The 23,920-nt window shown below is 39.2% G+C and overlaps 1 protein-coding gene across 2 annotated transcripts; it reads right to left on the bottom strand.

Moving 5' to 3' along the window:
* Positions 1-1,354: 1,354 nt before the first annotated feature.
* Positions 1,355-22,422, bottom strand: fra10ac1 (FRA10A associated CGG repeat 1). Of its 2 annotated transcripts, none has more exons than XM_086139452.1 (14): positions 22,335-22,422; positions 19,639-19,721; positions 19,366-19,458; positions 19,094-19,139; positions 18,759-18,835; positions 18,547-18,630; positions 18,313-18,397; positions 13,790-13,835; positions 9,529-9,642; positions 8,847-8,889; positions 8,305-8,441; positions 8,144-8,188; positions 5,137-5,224; positions 1,355-1,676 (listed from the first exon to the last, which is right to left on the bottom strand). In XM_086139452.1, the coding sequence occupies exons 1-14, from the start codon at positions 22,350-22,352 to the stop codon at positions 1,634-1,636; spliced, it is 1,002 nt and encodes a 333-aa protein (XP_085995578.1). In that variant the 5' UTR covers positions 22,353-22,422; the 3' UTR covers positions 1,355-1,633. The 2 variants fall into 2 exon arrangements, with proteins under 2 accessions (XP_085995578.1, XP_085995579.1); XM_086139453.1 differs by lacking the exon at positions 22,335-22,422 and adding an exon at positions 19,992-20,724.
* Between the last annotated feature and the right edge of the window lie 1,498 nt (positions 22,423-23,920).

Below are 23,920 nucleotides of genomic sequence, written 5' to 3'. Positions count from 1 at the left end.
AAAAATGGACAAGAGAGATGTAAAAGCAACTTTCTTCCTTTGAAAATGGTGCAATAGAGATGCGCCTCCTGTAAGAAGCTTCAGTAGGATTTGATTTGATTGTCAGCCTGCTTTTGAGATCCACAGCTTTAGACTTTAAATACCCTTCTTGCAAGGGTACAGGCTACCACAGCCTTATCATATGTATGTGCAGATGGCTTGTGTTTATAATCAGAAGAATGTGGCAATGACATTTATGGAATCATTAGGCTGCAGAAGCCAGTCTTCTGCTTCTTTTCTTGCAGAGGTAGCAGAGAGCCATCCTGCAGTTACTGTGGAAAACTCTGTTCATATATTTCCATAATACCTATGTAAACCTGAACACGATCTGGTCAGCTGTGTTATTTTACAGCGCAGAATGAATAAGAAATGCGTTTTTTCCCCCAGAGCACAGGCAAGCTGTGGTTCTCTGCCTCCTCTGACACAACCTCGTCTCCTCTAATCAACAAGGCATCAATCAGAAGCCCTTAATCTAATTCTAAAAGATTTGGGACTACCTGGAAACTCCCCTTCACCTGCTTGAAATGAAGGGAGGAGCGTGTGAGATCACTGGAGCCAGAAAAAAACATTCACTGAATAAACCCAGAAATTGTAAAATCTTTGGTTTATGCCAGTCAGAAGTCTTGTCCGATTGTTTTGCATTTCTATAGTTCTAACTTCAGTAATAAAAACACATTTCCTTTCCAGCAATTTGCAATTACACCTTGTAATGCAATGGATATGTTTCACTTGATCCATCACATCCTTCAGGTATAAGAAATCAAATGTTTGATGTATGAAATGACATGTAATGCATGTAGGTGTCACTAGATGAATATATGTAAGCAAATAAACTACTTTATGGAGGTGTAAGAAAAGAGAACCAGATATTTTCTCCATGAAACTAGTGACACTTTTTCACTTATTTTCACACTCACGCATGTCAAGGTTGGACAGAGAATGAACTTAGGAAACCTTGGGCTTAGCTGAAACAGCACCCCTTCTTATTCATATATCGTGCGGGGATCTTAGAGGCTCCAAAGTAGGATGAGCCTCTAGGGAAAGAGGATCAGTGGATTGTTCCTGATCCCTGCCTGATTCAACATTGTCTGGCTATGTTCAATGTCTGAAACTCTTCTTTCTGCTGGTGCTTCATGTAGAAAACTGGAACTTGTATGTTTTTTTAGCATCATTTATGACAGCTATTGATGATAGTCATTTACAAGAGAATAATCTGCTTCTTACTTGTGATTTAATGGGACAGTTGGCACAAGCCGAGTCCCAATGTTTTTTTTTTTCAATTAATTCCTTCGATTTGAAAAGGACCCATTTGGAATGTGCTCAAAATGGATTTAATGAAGAAAGCAGGTTGTGGGAAAACAATTATTAAATGGAAATGTGTCCCACATTAACACTGAGGCTGATAATACACAAAACAACAATATCAATGTTACTTACATGGAATGATAATATAATGTCAAATCAAATGTATGTATTTCTTAAATTGTGCGCAAAGATAGATATATAGTAAGCATGGTGAGTTTATTTCTGTTGCAGACATGGGAGATCGGGTCAAATTCATTAAACAAGTTTAAAGTTGCCGATCCCAGCGGAGTCAAAGGAACAAGTCTTCAAAATATTCATCGAATTCGTCCTCCCTGAAGAGACAGAACAAAATAAAAAACAACATTTTAGTCCCTGGAATACCACTTACTGTGAAATGCTTTAGTAATGAAGGGCCTTGCTTGGAAGGCAACAGCCAAGTGATAGGGAAAAAATTGTAGTCAAAGGATAATTTTTAGATACGTATGTATAACACAATAACTACTTTCCATGTGAAAAAAATATGATGTCGGACAACATTACAAAACTGATGATTTCCCAAATAATAAGGAATAGTTTGATATCTCTTTCATTTAAAAGGATCTGGAAGTGTACACCTTGACTGTGCTGTGTTATATCAAGCACTGTATTTCACCTGTTACAGTGGACAGACAGATATGTGTGTATCAAAACCAGAAGCCGTGAATGACCAAAGAGGTAAATGTGCTCATAAAAGAGAGGAACAGTGCCTTCATGTCTGGTGATAAAGCTCAGTACAGAGCTGTCAGACCCAATCTGAGGGGAAGCATCAGATGCCAAATCATCATACAAGGGGAGAATTGAGGAAAACTTCAGCAGCCACAATATACAGTGGGGCAAAAAAAGGATTTATTCAGCCACCAACTGTGCAATTTGTCCCACTTAAAAAGATGAGCGAGGCCTGTAACTGTCATCCTAGGTACACTTCAACTATAAGAGACAGATGGGGGGAATCCAGAAAATCACTTAGTAGGATTTTGAATAAATTAATTGGGAAAATTGTCGGGAAAATAAGTGTTTAGTCACCTACAAACAAGCAAGATTTCTGTCTCTCACAGACCTGTAACTACTTCTTTAAGAGGCTCCTCTGTCCTTAACAAGTTACCTGTATTAATGGCACCTGTTTGAACTGGTTATCAGTATAAGACACCTGCCCCAAACCTCAATCAGCCACACTCCAAACTCCACAATGGGCAAGACCAAAGAGCTGTCAAAGCACACCAGAAACAAACTGTAGACTGGGAAGACTGAATCTGCAATATGTAAGCAGCTTGGTGTGAAGAAATCAATTGTGGGAGCAATTATTAGAAAATGGAAGAGATACAAGACCACTGATAATCTCCCTTGATCTGGGGCTCTCTGCAAGATCTCACCCCGTTGGGTCAAAATGATCACAAGAACAGTGAGCAAAAATCCTAGAACCACATGCGGGGACCAATGAATGACCTGTAGAGAGCCGGAACCAAAGTAGCAAAGGCTACACACAGTAAACACACTATGCCGTCAGGGACTCAAATCCTTCAGTGACAGATGTGTCCCCCTGCTTAAGCCAGTATGTGTCCAGGACTATCTGAAGTTTGCTAGAGAGCATTTGGATGATCCAGAAGAGGATTGGGAGACAGTGCTATAGTCAAATGAAACCAAAATTGAACTTTTTGGTAAAAACTCAACCTGCCGTGTTTGCAAATAAATTCTTTAAAAATCAGACAATGTGATTTTCTGTTTTTTTTTTTTTTCATTCAGCCTCTCATAGTTGAAGTATACCTATGATGAAAATTACAGGCCTCTCATCTTTTTAAGTGGGAGAACTTGCACCATTGGTGGCTGATAAAATACTTTTTTTCCACCATTGTAGCCAGGAGTCAAAAACATCACCAGCTACTGGCCTAGCAACCTCACAGTTGCGGACAAAGTGAGGACAAAGTGGAGAGGGTCCCAGACATCAAGTATCTTTGCATTCATATCAAGGAGGACCTAACCAGGACAATTAGGTCCTCGGCACTGCCGAAAGAGGCACATCAGAGGCTGCATTTGTTGCCCATACTCAGGAAGAACAACCTCATGGAGAAGCTGTTAGTGTATTGCATTGTGGAGTCTGTCCAGAGCCATGGTACCTAACTGTGGTTTGCCAGCAGCACAACAGCAGAAAGGAAGGTACAGCAGCGGACAATTAACAGCGCCCAAAAAGTTATTGGTCACCCTGTCCCATTGCAGGACATCTATAACACACACTGCCTCAGGAGAGCCCACAGCACCCTCAGAGACCCATCTCATCCTGGTCACCTAGTTCAACTGTTGCCCTCAGGCAGGCGTTTTATGATAATCAAAGCAAAAACAGACAGATTGAAAAAACGTTTTTACCCCAGACCTCATTGCAGTTAATTTGCACAACCCTGAACACTTGAACATCACAGTACTGTGCAATAAAAGTGACTTCTCTGCACATATCTACATACCTACTGTTTTTTTTTATTTATGTATTAATTCTTTTAACCATTGTCTTATATTTTTGTCATTTATTTGTAACTATAGTTGCTAACAGTTGCTACTGTTTTGTTCTGCTTCTTTAATTTTGATTGTGAGACAACACTGGATCTGAGAGTTGCTATCTCCTAATTTCACTTTGTGTAACAACAATAAAAGTGTTTGAATTTCAATTTGAGTTTGAAAATGATTGTAAAATGCCTCTGAAAGCAGTTCTCAGAAACCTCTTCCAATGAAAAAATATATACTGCACTCAAATATTTTTCTATCTGGCACCTTCATTACACTTTCCTGAAAATTACAGCAAGTATTATTACATTCTTTTGGTAATCTTAAGCAATTGCTGATTTACAGGAAGATCTTACTATGTTAAGGATGATTCTTGGTGATTTTCAAGGAACTTGTAGGGAATTTTTAAGGTCATGACCTTTAGGTATTTTTTATAGATCTGGTACAGGTGACAAACTGCAAATTAACCCATTGGGTTTCCTTGTAGTTTAGGAAACATTCAAGTGCATTTATTGAAAATTAAGTCATGAAGTTAAAAAAATAACAAAACAATAACAAAAAATATTTTAAGCAGATAGTGTTTTGTGCCTGGATAAACAATGAATTCTGTATGTCACAAATTGCTAAAAAGATATAAAAAACAAACAAAACATAGTAATAATCATAAGAAAATATTTGAAAATACCATGTTTTTATCAGCTACATACAATAATAATTTGTCCTTTATTACATTTGTTCTCTGCAATTAACCCATCATGGATGAACCATAAGGAGTTCAGTGTCTTGCTCAACAACACTTTGACACACTAGCAGGAGCCAGGACACAAACCAAGAATGTTCGGTTCCAAAGACAATTGCTCTACCTCCTGCACCATGCTGCCCCCCATATGAAATAAATTTAAGCACAAACACAGAAAACTGCTCTCCCATCTCTAACAGCATGATGTTCTACCACTTCTCCAAATGCCATCCTTAAGTGAATTATGGTCTGCTCATACTATACACAAACTGAAAAAAGCTGATAGGCCAGCATTCTTCCACTCTTTTTCCAGGATTATAATTCCTCTGTGAGTGAACAAATTTCAAATGTCCACAATAAGGTTGAAATTTTAAAGGCAGCTTTCAGCAAGACATCTTGGTGGCCCAAACGCTGTGCATCATAAAGACCATAAACCTATATGGACTATGCTTTGGACTGGCAATGATTGCAGTCCAGATGCTTAATGGCTGTAGTTTGTATCAAGAACTAACTGTTAGCCTTACCTTGTCTTTTCCTCCATTGCAGGTGCAGGTCCTCGCCAGTGATCGGCTTCCGACTGACCCTCTGGCCTTCCCTCCTCGGGATCTGAGTCTAGAAGGAGAGTTTGGGAGTCATCAATAAAAGTTAAAGAAGAGGTAAACTACTGACCAAGAACCCATTCTTTATCTTAATAGTAACTGCAACTAGCCACACGCAGCAGCATATCCTGTTATTATAAGCTTGCTATATGTCCACGAGGACCTGTAATTGGGAATGCAGATGTAACTTTGCCGATCTAGACTACACTTTTTGAAGTTTAAGCTACAGATGCAGTGGAGTGAGTATAGTCAGTTAATAGAGAAAAAATAAATCAGATGCTCAGCATATATTTCTGAAACAGCTGGTTTCTGAAGGAAATGTACAATGGTCTACAGTTAATCCAAATGGTCTTCGCAACTTGACAGCTATTAAATTCCTGTTTGCAGACATGTATCAGAGCAAATATTATATTTGTATCTATGTATACACTCACCGGCCACTTTATTAGGTACACCTGTCCAACTGCTGGTTAACACTTAATTTCTAATCAGCCAATCAAATGGCGGCAACTCAGTGCATTTAGGCATGTAGACATGGTCAAGACAATCTCCTGCAGTTCAAACCGAGCATCAGTATGGGGAAGAAAGGTGATTTGAGTGACTTTGAACGTGGCATGGTTGTTGGTGCCAGAAGGGCTGGTCTGAGTATTTCAGAAACTGCTGATCTACTGGGATTTTCACGCACAACCATCTCTAGGGTTTACAGAGAATGGTCCGAAAAAGAAAAAATATCCAGTGAGCGGCAGTTCTGTGGGCGGAAATGCCTTGTTAATGCCAGAGGTCAGAGGAGAATGGCCAGACTGGTTCGAGCTGATAGAAAGGCAACAGTGACTCAAATAACCACCCGTTACAACCAAGGTAGGCAGGAGAGCATCTCTGAACGCACAGTACGTCGAACTTTGAGGCAGATGGGCTACAGCAGCAGAAGACCATGCCGGGGGCCACTCTTTTCAGCTAAGAACAGGAAACTGAGGCTACAATTTGCACAAGCTCATCGAAATTGGACAATAGAGGTTTAGAAAAACGTTGCCTGGTCTGATGAGTCTCGATTTCTGCTGCGACATTTGGATGGTAGGGTCAGAATTTGGCGTCAACAACATGAAAGCATGGATCCATCCTGCCTTGTATCAACGGTTCAGGCTGGTGATGGTGGTGTAATGGTGTGGGGAATATTTTCTTGGCACTATTTGGGCCCCTTGGTACCAATTGAGCATCGTTGCAACGCCACAGCCTACCTGAGTATTGTTGCTGACCATGTCCATCCCTTTATGACCACAATGTACCCAACTTCTGATGGCTACTTTCAGCAGGATAATGCGCCATGTCATAAAGCTGGAATCATCTCAGACTGGTTTCTTGAACATGACAATGAGTTCACTGTACTCAAATGGCCTCCGCAGTCACCAGATCTCAATCCAATAGAGCATCTTTGGGATGTGGGGGAACGGGAGATTCGCATCATGGATGTGCAGCCGACAAATCTGCACCAACTGTGTGATGCCATCATGTCAATATGGACCAAACTCTCTGAGGAATGTTTCCAGCACCTTGTTGAATCTATGCCACGAAGAATTGAGGCAGTTCTGAAGGCAAAAGGGGGTCCAACCCGTTACTAGCATGGTGTACCTAATAAAGTGTCCGGTGAGTGTATATCTTTCATTGTTTTTGTTGTTACTGAATACAATGAAATGATATGCAGAAACATACTCTTTAAGGACCTTACAATGTGTTCTGCAGTAATCTAGTATGTATGACTAACAGGGATGATGGTGCACACAACATATTATTCTCCATAGAAAAATTGGGGCTAAGTTGTTATTTGAGTGCAACTATTTTTATATCAGATATGAAAATGATAACTCCATCAATTATCCAAATAATAAAAGTAGAAATAATGTGATGTTTTGAATGAACCCAATTCTCCTTTTCTTTTTTGTCCATAAACTTGGGTTATCAATCAAGAAAAAGAATAAGTCAAACATAGAAACGTCATATCCTGCAAAGTTGCAATATATCTTTCTTGTCTTATAATCCCAAAAATGTGTACGAGTACTCAGAGGGAGGTGCAGTTGTTCAAATCAGAGTCTAGTGTTGAACAAATCCTCGGGGTTTGTTATCCAGACCTCAAGGTTCCTGTAACATTCAGTTTCCAGGCAACTAAGTGCTCCTCTAGCCTCCCTGAACACGCCAACATTCAAGGAATCCTAAATTAATTCAAATTGAGATTATCTAATATTCTGCTACTTAGAATAAACAGAAAAGAGACAACAGAGTAAAGAGATGTTTGTCGACCTCTTACTTTTATGCTGTTTAAGGGATGGTAAAAGGAGTGAATAAATGTAAAGAAATAGGATGAAAATGTTTGCAAAAACCAGAACAGTAATAGGTGTTTTACTGACATAAAATGTTTCTGTCAGCTATGAGAAAAATTGTTGAGGTATTTTCATATAAAAACAATTAATTGTGTCATATCAGGATTGGAGGGATAAGGAACACAGTGGAATGCTTAAGCTTTTTTAATATGAAAGGAGTGTGTGTGTGTGTGTGTGTGTGCCAGACTGAGGTGGTTCGGTCATATACAGAGAAGGCAGACTGAGGTGGTTCAGTCATGTACAGAGAAGGGATAGAGAATATATTGGTAGACGGATGCTGGAATTGGAGCTGCCAGGCAAGAGGTCTCGAGAAAGACCAAAGAGAAGATTTATGAACGTAGTGAGAGAGGATATGAAGGTAGTTGGTGTGAGAGAGGAGGATACAGAGAATAAGGTTAGATGGAGAAAGTTGACTCGCTGTGGCGACCCCTGACGGGAAAAGCCGAAAGAAGAAGAAGAAGAAGCAGAAGTGTGTGTGTGTGTGTATGTGTGTGTGTGTGTGTGTGTGTGTGTGTGAGTGAGTTTTGAGTGTCAGAGTGTGAGTGAGTAATGAATACGACCTTTATCCTGTGACTCCTCCGGGCTGCTGGAAGAGCTGGATTGCTCTGTCGGGAGGAAATGTTTCAAAACAAGACCGTTGTGACATAATAAGGCACAACTGTTATAACTATAACAATAACTATAACTATTAACGCATCTTGCCAGAAGGGAGGATTCATACCCCTCTGCTTATTATGTTTGCGCTTCTTGGAATATGAAGATGATCTCCTCCTCTTCTTCTCTTTCTTCTTTTTTGATGTCTCGTGGTTCTCCTTAGAAATCCTGTTCAGCCTGCTCTTTACTTTTACCTCCCTCCTCCTATGAATCAGAGCACAGGCCAAGCAGACTAACTTCACAATGTAAAGAGGCTAATAAAAGATAAGGCCCCTCACAAGAAAACACTAAACACTGCGCCACTGTGCCCCCCATTTTTTGTTACATTTGAATTTGATTACAATTTCTGTTCCACATCTTGTTTTGATGTCAGATGAAACACAAAGAAGTGTTCTGAGGTTGAGTGAAAATAAGGATGTTAAAGTTTCCATTTTAACCAATTCAAACTAAGTCATTACATCTCTTATTGTGAATTGTAATGAGCATGTTATGTGCAGAGACTCAGAATAACGACTTGCCCCATCATAATTTCTGGCAGACAGATCCAAAATATACACCCTTTCAAAATCGCTTCATGTAAAGAGAATGTTCTTGTGGGCGTCTTCTTACTTGTAGTGGTAGTTGAGTTTGAATGAGCACTCAGGACATAGTCCTGCAAATGAAACAGTAAGGTGTTATTATATGAAACTATTCAGTTGCTATGGCCAAAGATGAGGTTTCCCTGCCAACAGAACATGTTGCTACAGAATTTAAATGCAGTTAGCGTCAATGCAATTTACAGTCCACGGTATTAAATAGATTTTTATTTTCTTTTTCATAAGAAAGCTGATTAGTGTTGTAGAAACCAATTTTTGAAACTTGCTCTGTGATATAAAAAACTCTACCATCTTTCACATATTGCAGCACTGTACTTTCCATCTTACAAAGGTCAATTGCTCATGGTCAATTGCTGTCAAAATATTTTATATTGTCACAACATAATTTTTGGAATAACTACAAACCAGAAAACATTTATTGTTTGTTAATGAAGAAAAAACAATACATCTGGGAATGACTTGTTACACCAGCTGGTTAAAAAAGCCATTTTCTGGTTGACCAAGTTCACTATGAATGGTGGGTCCTTCCATTAGAGTCATTATTTTAACAAGATTTTCTGCAGTATGATACCTGAAGGAGGATAATTATGAGCTGCTTCTTAGTCCGAAGCTTCCACCAAACCATAAGACATACACACACAGTAATATACACATCTCTACCTGCATATCTAATACTAAGAATACAAATGTCTTACGGAGTTTGACCAGCGCATTTCGTTTCTCGCCCTGCTCCACATAGGCAAAATTCACCTCCCAGCTTTTCAGCCCTTCCTGCCTCTCACAGCGTTTGTTTCCACACTGGAATTGACCTGGATATAAAAGCACAAGAGATGATATTATCCCTTTTAATATGTGAATTATAGAAATATGTTCAGCAAAAAATATGATAATGCTGTTTTTATTATTTGTATTACATTTTATAAGAAATAAATGGAAAATGATAGAACGAAAAAAATAGTAGTTTCCCAGTAATTAATATGCACAATGCAAAACATGAAATACATACAGTTTGATATTGTTTTAAAAGAATCAATTGATTTTTTTGATCAAAAATGTCTAGTTTCCATATGCTTGCATAAATAACACATGTGACAGAGAATAGTAAATATTGACCCACAAAATCATGTTTTTTTTAGTTTTTGTTTTTTTTTAGTTTTTTAGTCTCTAAATCTACAATTGGGTCTCTCTTCTTTCAGGAAATCTGACTCCTGAAAACTCTCCTTTGCCTCCCATGACGCATTACTACTCTTTGCCTTCCGCCGCTCATACTCATATCCCTTTCTTCACCTTGCCTCATCCCCTCAGGTCTCCCTCAAGCTGCTGCACAGCCTGTCTCTTATCCCCAGAGGAGATTAAGAGGGCATTGATCTGGTTTCCAAGGTTCCTCCAGGTTGTAACACGAAGTGAGTGCGTCAGTGCTGTCCATCCTTGGCAATAGGACAAGAAATGCTTCTTATTCTGAAAGTGACACCTTCTCTCACCTGCCTAAGATTGAGTAACATTATACTTTGAGGTGAAATGAATCAGTACATGATGGCTTTGGGCCACTTGGTCCAGACTTGGTCCAGACTTGGTCCAGGTGGACTTACTCTGCTCATGCTGGATTACAGTTGTATGATGCCAGAAAGAAGAAAAAAAAACAAAACGAAAAGCTTTACCACAATTTGTCAACAAACTATCCACTCTTTTCAAATCAATTTCTTCGCCCTTTGCTGACCAGACTAGCACCACTTCAAAAAAAGGATGGAAAATTTAAATCCAATCCCAGTGCAAAAAACTGAAGACTACAGAAACTTGGATTGAGGTGAAAACATGGATGGTGGGATTGTGTGTGGTCCACCTTATTTATCCATCTACAGAGGGAATGAATAGAAATCTGTTTCCAAGCAACACATGTCAATGAATATCATTAGAAATTTTGTGTATCCAGTTGCTTTGCTTGATGTTTCTGTGATGATCAGAAATGCATTTGGGATTATTATTATAGATTATAGTATATTAGCACGGAATACACGTGCGCGCGCGCACACACACACACACACACACACACACACACACACACACACACACACACACACACCACACACAAGCATAAGCATATGCTGAGAAAGAAACAGTAGATATATTCGGTGGTTGGGGGGGCATTTGATCACTAAATGAGGCAGGGTTGCAACCCTGCCTCATTTACCTACCTTTTTTCCCTGTATGCTCACACACACACACACACACACACACACACACACACACACACACACACACACACACACACACACACACACACTCCAGGAGCAAATTAATGGAGCTACTCTTTTCTTTTTGACCAGGACTTCAGATTTTCTGTTTTTGTTGTAAACTCAAAACCTTTACATTGTGTCTATATAGTTAAGGCACATGATTTAAATGGTCACACAAAAAATCCCTGCTCAAAAATAAAGCCTTTGCTGTTTAAAGTCTCAGAGGCCAAGTGACCTCTGTGCATTTATGTTGGCTATCCACACACCTCAGGTGCACCCCACGTGCTTCATGAAAAGTGCTGGCAAGGTTTACTGAGTTAACCTGTTAAGAGAGGAAACTCCTGTGCTTCTACGTCAATGACTCCTAATTCCACCAGTGAGTGGCCTAAGATCAGCACACAGATACACTGGAGGACAGATGGCATCTTGATAAACTTTCACTGGATAGCATTGCATGGGAGTGACCTATGCTAGTGCTCTCTGACTTTTAATTCAATCTTGTATGACCATCAAAACTTAACCCCGCACATTGTAGCATTAGAGTGCATGACTTTTTAAGATTTTCAGTTTGTTCTAGATGTCATACTATTGCTATTAGAACAAGCAAAACAAAATGATGGAAGCAATCTCTTCAGTGAGAAGTAAATATGACTGAAATATATATTTCTATAATAGGGGACTAAGTAACTTTGAAAAAATAATTTCTAATGGATACATTTGACACTATGAATTTAGAAAATTACTATGATCATGATGATAACTGAGAGGCAAAAGGATGGATGATACTTGTAAGTGTGTTTAGAAAATAATAGCCTAAAAATAATTATATCAAAAAATTTAGGTTTATGAAATAAAAAATAGGAACCCATGACAAAATTTAGATTGTTCTTTTGAAGGTAAAAAATTACACACAGCGATGCCTCTACATATCATTAAAGAAAATCCTGTTTCTTTAATATATGGAAAAAGTAAACATAACCACAAAAAATGGCTTGTGTTACTAGAACAGCATTGTGATATGCATGATAAATTGTGTTTCAAGGCAAGATACTTACAAGTTTAATTCTCCATGAAATAAATATTTATAGGATGTATTCTCTTTTGTACCGGATAAAAAGGTCAATTAAGAATCAAACATGTCTCTGGATTTGGGGAGATTTAGCTATTCATAGGGAGGATATCATGTCATGTTCTTCTCATGTGCTTGTCTTAGTACATACCCTTTCACTGTGTTATCTCCTTTTATATCTGAAAAGATTATTTCAACCTAAACACACCTGTCAAATTAACATTTTTTACTTAACTATTACTGAGCACTCCATAATCTCATGCTACAGTGTGAAGAATGCTCAGTGTATTTTGAAATCCACCAGACTGGGTGATGAGGAGGTGGTTTACGAAAATCAGAATAGTAGTGAGTCATTAAAGTAACCTAATTTCAGACAGCAGTAAACCTTAGCCTTGATTGACAACTCTCAGGGTTTTGATCATGAGTTATACAAAATAAAGTCAAAACGTGACTATGATTGATACCCTTTCAGCCATTCATTGCGGTCCACTTTTTAACCTGCGAGAGTTTCTTCCACCCCTGAAACGCTGGGTCCACCAAGCAAAAGTAGATTATCATTGATTTCACAGGATGGCGTTAGGAGTCAATGATCTAAATAGTCATGAAAATTATTTTACTTGGAATCATTCAAATTCATGAAAAGCAAACTCTACAGTTCAAATAATAACCTGACCTAATCCTGCTTCCTGTATTACGACACAGGGGGTGAAATGTCAGAGACCAGGATTACACAGTCTTAATCTGGAACAATATATTGGTTTAGTCAGTTATCTCAAACATGCTTGCATTTGTGTGTAGGTGTACATCAGCGGCTGCAATGATGAACATACATGGAAATTGTTTAAAAGCAAAAGCTTGCATGACTGTGTGGCACAAAACCAATCAACGAGCTGTCAAGACTGGTTTCAATCCCTGAGGTATAAATATCTGTCACTGTCACACGAAAGACCTATAGACAGTGGAGGTGTTGAGCTAATCCAAAACAATTAACACAGGGTAATCATCAAAGCGCTGCCAAACTGCGAGGGTAGAGTATTTCAATACCGAAGAAAGAGGACTGCCTTGTCAACCATAAACAAGACACTGAATGTTTTATCGGGGACAGGGTTGCATTTCTGTGGCAAAACAATTCATTATTTCATGGCACAGTTAGTTAACTAAGGTTGAAAGAAAAGGTAAACATGAAAAAAGATAAACTCTTAAAATTCTTTCAGAACTTTTCTCAAAACGATGTTAAACTGAGAAATATATATCTTTATATATTCTCAGGAGTCACTTATGTAACACAGTAACAGTAGTGTGATCGCTACTGCTGTGTTAAACACTGTTTCTATTACCATCTAGTGGAGAAAGTTGTCAATGTCATTGTTGTCGATTTTTTTTTCCCCTACACAAAGTTAACGTGAATATGTTTTGATTCTTGAAACTTCAATAACAAATAATGCTACATTGCAAACTAATACAGTAAAGCAACTTCCTTAGACCTGGCATGCACAACCATGGAAATCCTCTTGGATTGTTATTATGTTGTAGGGAAATTTCAAGTGTCTTCCCCCATATGTGAACATAATTTTTCTCAAGAACTATTAAATGTCAAAAGAGATATAATCATAATAATGTAAAAAGCTATATAATTAAACAACAATCTCTTACCTTTCCCCAAGACAACCTCGTTCTCAGTCCGCCATCGAAATCCAAACTATTTGCAACAAAGAAAAAGGAATGTGACATTTCCCCTAAAGCTTTATCTATGAAAGATAATTTATCACTGCCAAAAATCCAATAGTTATTTAAGCCAGTGGTTTCAGTGGGAACATTGAGTGCTTTTAGTTTCTGAAAACTAAATAGAAACTTTTTATAAATTTTATCTGTAGATATACCTGGGAAAGCAAAGTCATCAGAATAAAGCAAAGCCAAAGAAAATACGGTTTCTTAGGATTTTAAAATGGTCTTCTTCTGTACTGAGTGTTATTTTTTCTGAACCATGCATAGCCCCTCTTGAAGTATGATGAAAATCGGTTTGGTGCTTTTTGACCACAACAAAAGAACCTAACAGAGGAAAGTGAAGGCAATAGAAGATATAAAAACCTGATGGACAGTGAAAGAAGATTCTGTAGACAGGTTAATCGACAACACATTTCCTCATGTTTACATTATGCAATTGTTTCATGATTTTTCATGGAGAAATGTCATTGTAATAGTCAGAGTGAAGTCATCAGTGGGAAAACGCTGCAAGAAGTATTTGACATTGTTAAGACTATGAGAATAATGATACTATTAAGCTGAATTGTCTTTGACATGAAGTTGAATTACAGGATATGTGGCACAACTGATATTTCCTCTCATATACCTATAGTGGTTCTTCTACTCACAATACCTGTTGTAGACACTGAAAAGGTTTCCCTTTTGGACATAGCTTTGATGTCTTCAGACACATTGGACATATACGAATAAGACTTCCCCAAAAAACAAATAATGCTTTGGCAAGAGTAACTACTGCTATTTTTATGTATGCTGATAAAGAAAAACACTTAAGCATGGGTTTCACAACAGCTGCATCATCCAAAATAATTTTGGTATGATTACATCATACCAAAACATCTTTATTAAAAGATGGAATAATTCATTGATTAATAAGGGGTGCCTCAGGGGTCAGTGCTCAGTCCCATCATCTTTTCAATATGACTGCATCCATTGGGTCAAATAACAAGTTTGTCAGATTTTACTTCCTATCATTAGCCAGAACCAGATGTCATCAGCAACCTTGTTACTCTCTTACCTCCAAGTGTTATAATATCATTCAGCTTCAAATCCTTGGAATAATCCATAAATCATAGTTTATGGACTTGGTTTAATCCATAGTAAAGGTAATTGTTTTTGTAGACATCTAAATTTTCTCAGAGACTCGGTACATCTTTTTATTATGGAGTTCTTCTGCGTTGATTTTGTACCCAGAAGCTTCAGTTTTCTACCTAGTGGTGAGGGTGGAGCAAATCTCTTGTGTTCAGGAGGCAGATAAAAAAGTGTTAAACTTCTCATGTAATCAAGGACTGTCTATTGTGGGTTTTAACATCTACAGCAGCCAATGGGATCCAGCTTAAATGTATTTACATATCAAGCCTCAAGGAAAGTTTTGATCTTATTATCACAGATGTGCGCTTTTTGACACATTTTTGACAGAATTGAATTAGAACATCCAAATGCTTGCAGGACTGATTTTTTGAGCGTGAACTCAACAAATTAAAGAAGTTGAGAAACTACAACTCCACTGAACATTGCTTGATAAGAGGAGCTAATGCTCCCTTGTCTTGTTCGAAACAGTTTGTGCCTTTTGCACTGATAATGCAATACTACAGCCTCAGGGGGGCACAAGCCAGTGTCTCTCTGAGCCGGTCCCAAGCCCACATAAAAGCAGAGGGCTGCATCAAGAAGGGCATCTAGTGCCAAGCATATGTCAAAACCAAATATGTAAATCGAACCTAAGAATCACATACCGGATCGGTCGAGGCCCGCATTAACAACAACCACCAATGGTGCCAATAATCTAAAGGGTAACAGTGGGAATTGGGCTACTGTTGGTCGAAGAAGGAGAGGGGGAAGGTGAGTTCGGAAGCAAAGAGAGAAGAGAAAAGGCAAGAGTCTGGAACTGAGTAGACTTTGAATACTGGGAACATGACAGGAAAAGGTAGAGAGTTGTTCAACATGATGCAGAGAAGGAAAGTGGATATACTGTGTGTCCAGGAGACCAGGTGGAAAGGTACTAAGGCTAGAAACTTCAGAGCAGGCTTTAAGTTGTATTATGATGGCAGTGACAGGAAGAGAAATGGAGTAGGAGTTATGTTGAAGGAGGAGTTTGTTAGGAATGTTCTAGAGGTGAAAAGAATGTCAGATAGACTTATGAGCCTGAAACTGGAAATGGAATGTGTGATGCTCAAAGTTGTTGGTGGCAATGCCCCACAGGAGAAGGAGAAGTTCTGGAATGAGAGAGTGATAATTGTTGAAGACTTCAATGGACATATTGATGCAGGCGTTACAGGTGATGAAGAAGTGATTGGCAGGTTTGGTATCCAGGACAAGAACGCAGAGGGCCAGATGGTGGTAGACTTTGCAAAAAGGATAGAAATGGCTAAAGTGAATACTTCTTTCCAGAAAAGACTGGAACATAGGGTACCATATAAGAGTGAAAGTGGGGGCACACAGATAGACTAAATCTTGTATAGACAAGGAAATCTGAAGGTGATTTGTGATTGCAAAGTAGTGGTAGGTGAGAGAGACTGTAGCCAGACAGCATAGGATGCTGATTGGTTTTTAGGATGACTCTGGAGACAAGGAAAATCAAGAGGACAAAGACACAGCAGAGGACAAAGTGGTGGAAGTAGAAAATGGAGGAGTGTTGTATGGCTTCCAGGGAGGAGTTGAGAAAGGCTCTGGGTGGTCAGGGAGAGCAGATGATTGGACAACTATAGCTAGTGTTAGGGAGACAGGTCAGAGAGTACTTGGTGTGTCACCTTGATGGAAAGTAGATAAGGAGACTTGGTGTTGGAATCAGGAAGTGCAGGAGTATATACAGAGAAAGCGGTTAGCAAAGAAGAGGTGGGGCACAGAGGCAACTGAAGAGAACAGACAGGAGTACAGGGAGATACAGAGTAAGGTAAAGATAGCGGTAGCAAAGGCAAAACAAAGGCCGTACGATGGCTTGTATGCTCGGTTGGACAGTAAGGAAGGAGAGAATGGTCAATATAGGTGGGCGAAACAGAGAGCTAGTGATGGAAAGGATGTACAGCAGGTCCAGTTGATTAAGGATAGAGGGAAATGTATTGACAGATGGAAAGAGTACTTTGAAGAGCTGATGAATGAGGAAAATGTAAAGAGACAAGGGTAGTAGAGGTGACTATTGTAGACCACATAGTAGCAGAGATTAGTAAAAGAGAAGTGAGACAGGCATTGAAGAGTGGAAAGGCAGTTGATCCTGATGATATAACTGTGGAGGTATGGGAAAGAGTAGTGGACGTGAGACTGAGAGCAGAAGTCAGCACTTGTGAGCAGCAGTATGGCTCCATGCCTGGAATAAGTACTACAGATGCAGTATTTGCTTTGAGAATGCTAATATAGAAATACAGAGAAGGTTAGAGGGAGCTGCATTGCGCTTTTGTAGACCTAGAAAAACAACAGGGTGTCAAGAGAGGGACTCTGTTATTGTATGAGGAAGTCTGAGTCTGGAGTGGCAGAGAAGTATGTTAGACAGGTGCAGGACATGTATGCCTGCTGTAAGACAGTGGTTACGTGTGCTGTAAGTGTAAGACAGAAATTCAAAGTAGAGGTGGGATTTCATCAGGGATCAGCTCTGAGACCCTTCATGTTTGCAGTGGTGATGGACAGGCTGACAGATGAGGTTAGACAGGAATCTCGAAGGACCATCATGTTTGCAGATAACATTGTGATCTGTAGTGAGAGCACGGAATAGGTTAAGGAAAATCTAGAGAGGAGGAGATATGCTCTGGAAAGGAGAGGAATAGTCGCAGTAAGACAGAACATGTGTGTGAATGAGAGGAACCCGGTTGGAACAGTGAAGCTACAGGGAGTGGGGATCAAGAGGAAAAGTCAGGGGTACTATGTGATAGAAGACTCAGCCAGAATGAAAGGAAAGGTGTACAAGACATTGGTGAGACCAGCGATGATGTATGGACTAGAAACTGTTACAATGACCAAAAGACAGCAGGCAGAACTAGAGGTTGCAGAGATGAAGATGTTGAGGTTCTCTTTGGGAGTGACCAGGATGGATAGGATCAGGAATGAGTCTATCAGAGGAACAGCACATGTGAGATGTTTTGGAGAGAAGGTCAGAGAAGCCAGACTGGGATGGTTCGGTAATGTACAGAGGAGGGATAGTGAATAGATGGATGCTGGCATTGGAGCTGCCAGGCAGGAGGTCTCGAGGAAGACTGAACTAATTTCTGGAGAAGAGTAATATGTGAATGAAGGGGGCTTTTTGGGAAGACCTGTTGGTCTTTGCAAAGCTTGTGATTATATTGGTGTTCAAGTAAAATGTTCAAATCTGTGAGAAACTGGAGAAACCTGCCAAATAGCCAGACATTGATTAAAAAGTTTCTGCTGCTGCATACAGTTTTCAAATGTGTAATAAATGAATCAATCAGTACTTTATGCATTTAACCTACCTTGTTTTCCTTGTATCTGCTGAGGTCAGCTATGCAGTACTCCTTGAACAGTTTGTCGTAATACTTCTTGGCCAGCTCTTTCTCCCTGGTACACAACAAGGCCAAAGACGAGTCAAAGACAGGTGCACAATCATCTGAATCAGGACTGGACGTACATTTTCAAAGCAGAACAAAAAGACAACAATAAAAACAGAATACTGAAACAGTCTGTATGAATAATTGACCAGGAATTACCATGTCATATCTTCCTCATCCTCAACTCTCCAAAGGAAGCGATGATTCTCACGCAGAACATCCAAGTCTGTTTTGTCTTTTTCGCTAAAGAACCAACATATTTGAGTGACTAATTTGATGTTGATCCTTTTTTTTTCAGGTCACATACCATTCCCAACCCCAGACAGACCATCATTATTATGCAAAAATGTATGTAAAATGACATTACTTACACTGAGCGTTTGAAGTCATCCATCTTTCCTCCATAATAAAGTATGTAGTCGGCAACAAACTTCTTATGCCTTTCAAACTGGAAGTAGCTCTTTAAGGACAGTGTGCCTCATAAGCTGACTTGTCAGAGATACAAGCATAAAACAGGAGGTCAACCAGGTCAAGCATAAAAAAAGATGAAAGGATTCAGACTCCAGTGAGAGGAAAATAAAATGTTTGCTCTGTTTAATCCTTGTGTTGTGATGCATAGTTAACAATGATTGTGTTTTATTAACATTTTTTTATCTATTCATTTAAAAAAAGATTAAACATGGAGAGATTGATGACCAAAGGATACAGCATTCAATGATATCAAATGAGCTCTTCGATTCCTTGCCTCCTCTCTGCAGAACAGGAAAACTACTTATTTATTTTTTGCAAATAATTAATGCCACACATTAGGCAAACTATCACTTTTTTATACAATAGAAATGCATAGAAAGAACATAATTTACTAAATAAACAACATCTCAAAAGAATAAATCCCAAAGATTGGCTCTTTTAAAAATAAAACAAATACACTCATAAAAACCCAGTGTTCAGAATTAGGCTTGAGCGACTGTGAAGTACCTGTCTAGCTCATCAGTGTGAAAACTTCGATGAACTCCCTTGGAGTGATGACCTCTCTGGAACGACTTCTGTAAGAGTTCTGCCTCATGTTTCCTGTAGTTTTAAGAAGTAAGACGATGCTGCTTAAACCAGTAAAGAATTTGGCTTCCCAAAAGAACTCTAATAGCAGAACTTGTACATGCTAAATGGGTATGTTATTGACTCTGTGACTTACCTCATAAATAAACAATTTGTAATGCTCTGCACAGGACAAACAGGTTTGGAAGATTTTACCTTTTAAGTCCCCTCTCTGATGACTCTCCCTCTCTTTCATCATCACTGAAATCGGAATCGTAGCCCTCACCATTGCCATGTACCTTAGGATATATAAGGTGATTAAGCTGATCAGATGCTTATCATGTTAACAATCAGTGACTGAATTGACAAATAATGGCGACAAAGATATTTAGTTATAATTAGCTTACAACCAGGATAAAAATCAACGGGGGAATCCTAAGTGGTGTTTTATATCAGGGGTGTCAGACTTGCAGCCCGCAGGCCAATTGCGGCCCTCGGAACAATATTTCGCGGCCCCCTGCCTGAAATCAAATCATTGTGTTAATGCAGCCCATGCATTTTTTACTCACATGCATGTGAAGGTTTTATACTGTGGGTTTCAAAAAAAAGGGCAAGGAAAAAAGGAAAAAGTAAATTTGCAATGAATTTTTTGCTTCAAAATTTGAAAACAAAATTAGTTTTTGAAAAAAAAAAAAAGTCTAGTGACAATGTTAAAACGATCTTTTCTTTTCTTATTTCTTTAAAAAAAACACAAAAACCATAGCAAAAGAAAAAAAAAAAAAAAAAACGGGAAAAATTAAAAAGATTGACTTAATAACCGGATTAGCCCCCATTAGCCTTGTAAAGATTATACCTCCTCTGATACATGCTACCAATCAATTTTGTAATAAATTCTAGTGGCAAATTTTCCTCTTTTAACTCAACAATATTTTTAGGGTGTAATTTCAAAGGTTCTTATTTAATATTCTTCTTCTTCTTTGTCTTTCGGCTTTTACCGTCAGGGGTCGCCACAGCGAGTCAACTTTCTCCATCCAACCCTATTCTCTGTATCCTCCTCTCTCACACCAACTGCCTTCATATCCTCTCTCACTACGTCCATAAATCTTCTCTTTGGTCTTCCTCGAGACCTCTTGCCTGGCAGCTCCAATTCCAGCATCCGTCTACCAATATATTCTCAATCCCTCCTCTGTACATGACCAAACCATCTCAGTCTGGCTTCTCTGACCTTCTCTCCAAAACATCTAACATGTGCTGTTCCTCTGATAGACTCATTCCTGATCCTATCCATCCTGGTCACTCCCAAAGAGAACCTCAACATCTTCATCTCTGCAACCTCTAGTTCTGCCTGCTGTCTTTTGGTCATTGTAACAGTTTCTAGTCCATACATCATTGCTGGTCTCATCACTGTCTTGTACATCTTTCCTTTTATTCTGGCTGAAAGTCTTCTATCACATAGTACCCCTGACACTTTTCTCCAGCCATTCCAACCTGCTTGGACCCGGCTCTTCACCTCTTTTCCACACTCTCCGTTGCTCTGAACTGTTGACCCTAAGTACCTGAAATCCTCCAGCTTCTTGATCTTCACTCCCTGTAGCCTCACCGTTCCACCCGAGTTCCTCTCATTCACACACATATATTCTGTCTTGCTGCGACTAACTTTCATTCCTCTCCTTTCCAGAGCATACCTCCACCTCTCTAGATTTTCCTCCACCTGTTTTCTGCTCTCACTACAGATCACAATGTCATCCGCAAACATCATGGTCCATGGGGTTTCCTGTCTAACCTCATCTGTCAGCCTATCCATCACCATTGCGAACAAGAAGGTGCTCCAGTGTCTCACATGTCCTGCACCAGTCTAACATACTTCTCTGCCGCTCCAGACTTCCTCATACAATACCAGAGCTCCTCTCTTGGCACCCTGTCATATGTTTTTTCTAGGTCTACAAAAACGCAATGCAACTCCCTCTGACCTTCTCTGTACTTTTCTATTAGCATTCTCAACGCAAATACTGCATCTGTAGTACTCTTCCTAGGATGAAGCCATACTGCTGCTCTTATTTAATATTCATTTTTAATATTAATTCATCATGTATTTTAGAGGAACAGTTCATTACGTATAAAGATGTTTATCATTTACCTGTTTACCTCCTTTAAAATAAAACAAAGGAAATATTTGGACTTAGTGTTACTTCCAGGTAATGATTTTACTGGGCCGGCCCCCTTGACATCAAATTAGGCCGTATGTGGCCCCCGGACCTAAATGAATTTGACACCCGTATTTTAAATAGTGTTTATGCAATAAACAACATATCCTAAAACAAATATCAAATAATTGAATTTGTTTGGATAGATTTACGGATATTTGACATTTATGCCCGGTTCACAGGAAGCATCCTTATGAGCCAACATAAAGAGACTTCATGCAGTTCTTTGTACATGAGTCTGTTACTTCCAGACAGATATTAGTGGTTGCATAGACCAGTGGATTTCCCGACCAAGCGTTGCGTGTTCAGAAAATTAAACGTCAGATTGGTCCGTTAACTACGTAATAATAAAGGTTAAGTTATATAATTATTTGATATGTGCATTGCCTTCTGAATCATTTCACACAATGTAAGAGGCTATCGCATGTAAAACGGGTGTAACTTTGGGTACTGTTAATCAAGCAATGTAGAAATTCAAAATTATAGACTGAAGCTAACTCGAGGTAAAAGAGTTTTTCACTTTTTCCACTCTTAGCGTGATGTCCGGGAGCCCCATCACAGTCAAAAACGCTGCTACTTAAGCTATTGGTCACTCTTGACGGTTTAATTTTTATGTGAATCGACTAGTAGCAAAAAGGCATCAGCGGAAATGTGAGTGGGCCGAGTCATCAATCCACGCAACGACGTTTAAGTAGAAAAGTTTTCAACCTTGACAAGATTATCCATAATCCTCCTCAAGACCGAGACTTGCAAATTTTCCACCTGCGTGTGTTTACAAAAGTTACGTCGCTTTGTGATGACGTAACGTTCGGTTACGGTCTGATGACGAATACTCTGAGTCATGAATATTCTGATAAAAAAAATCGTTTTTTATCACACAGGCTAGCAAAGTTACATGTCAATTGGGGCTGATTACAACGCATTATATTTGCATTTCATATCAGTTTAAGATTCGTGGTTACGTCCACTCATCCCTTGGCAATCAAACGATTTAAAACAGGGGCGTCCAACACGTCGACACGATCCACTGATCGATCGCAAAGGCAACGCGGGTCGATCGCGGAGCCCTGCCTTTCAAATTAAATTCTACAGCACAACGTTAAAAAGGATTCAACCGCGAGCCACAGAATACACAACAGCCCAGCTAGTGTGGGTAAATCGCATGTCATTAAAAATAGCTGTTAGCCTATCATCCATCCCCACCGCGGCATTGATGTGCCGGATTGTGACAAACAATACACCCAATTGGAGATCTCGACCCGAATACCTTCTACCATATGCTCTATATGCTCTAACTATGTTTGAGGCTGGGCTACCTGTGATTTGACTGAGTCCATTCAGTGCAAGACGTCTTTAGAGTAAGGCAATGGCCAAAAAAGTACACAATCGATTGTATTATGCCATACATGTTAATGCGGTTGTGATGTTTACAGATGACATTGTGATCTGTAGTGAGAGCAGAGAACAGGTTGAGGAAAATCTAGAGAGGTGGAGGTGTGTGCTGGTAAGGAGAGGTATGAAAGTCACAGCAAGACAGAATATATGTGTGTGAATGAGAGAAACTCGGGTAGAACAGTGAGGCTACTGGGAGTGGAGATCAGGGAGTTGGAAGATTTCAAGCACTTAGGGTCAACAGTCTAGAGCAGGGGTCGGCAACCCGCGGCTCCGGAGCCGCATGCGGCTCTTTCATCTTTACACTGCGGCTCCGAGTGGCTTGGGAAAATTATAAATATTTAATTGAAGTATGTTTAATTTGTGTTAATTCATTTTTTTTTTACTTTTAGTTTCAAGTTGGAAGATTATTGTGATCTTGAAATATTAAATAAAATTATATTTATTATTTTTCGCCGCTCAAAATAACGTCACCCTGCGGAAGCCGGTATACCAGCCAACCGGTAAAGTCCCGATTTGCAGATACTGTGCGCAGAAGTTCAGGAGCAGAAGTCCCATAAACCAGGTAAAATAAATATTTATGAAGATATTTTGCAAATATTTATTTTTTATTGTTTACTGACACAGACATTTTTTCCCTGATTTATTTTTAAAATTCAGGTCAAGGCTCCGCTAAATGCTCTCAAAGGCCAAAGCTCAAAATGAGTTTATTACATAAATAAAATTTAATTTTCTCTGTGATACTTTGTGAATTTCAGAAGCAACACACTACACACTTATTTATACAAAGTGTAAAGGTGACAAAAAGCAATATATACAGTGGTACCTTAATTTTAGACGTCAAAAAGTAATTGCGACTCCCAGTGTTTTCTTTTCCGAGGAAACCGGGTCCAAATGGCTCT

This window comes from Fistularia commersonii, chromosome 32 (assembly GCF_037954325.1).
Source record: "Fistularia commersonii isolate RoL2024-O1a breed Wild chromosome 32, RoL_Fcom_v1.0, whole genome shotgun sequence".
Classification (NCBI taxonomy): domain Eukaryota; kingdom Metazoa; phylum Chordata; class Actinopteri; order Syngnathiformes; family Fistulariidae; genus Fistularia; species Fistularia commersonii.
This window is presented reverse-complemented; position numbering and strand designations above follow the sequence as displayed.

Coding starts and splice junctions, on each gene's coding strand:
- fra10ac1 (XM_086139452.1), bottom strand. Junction 13,836..18,312: donor GCAGATACAAGGAAAACAAG/GTAGGTTAAATG, acceptor TGTTGCAAATAG/TTTGGATTTCGATGGCGGAC. Junction 9,643..13,789: donor CGAGGTTGTCTTGGGGAAAG/GTAAGAGATTGT, acceptor TTTTATATCCAG/GTCAATTCCAGTGTGGAAAC.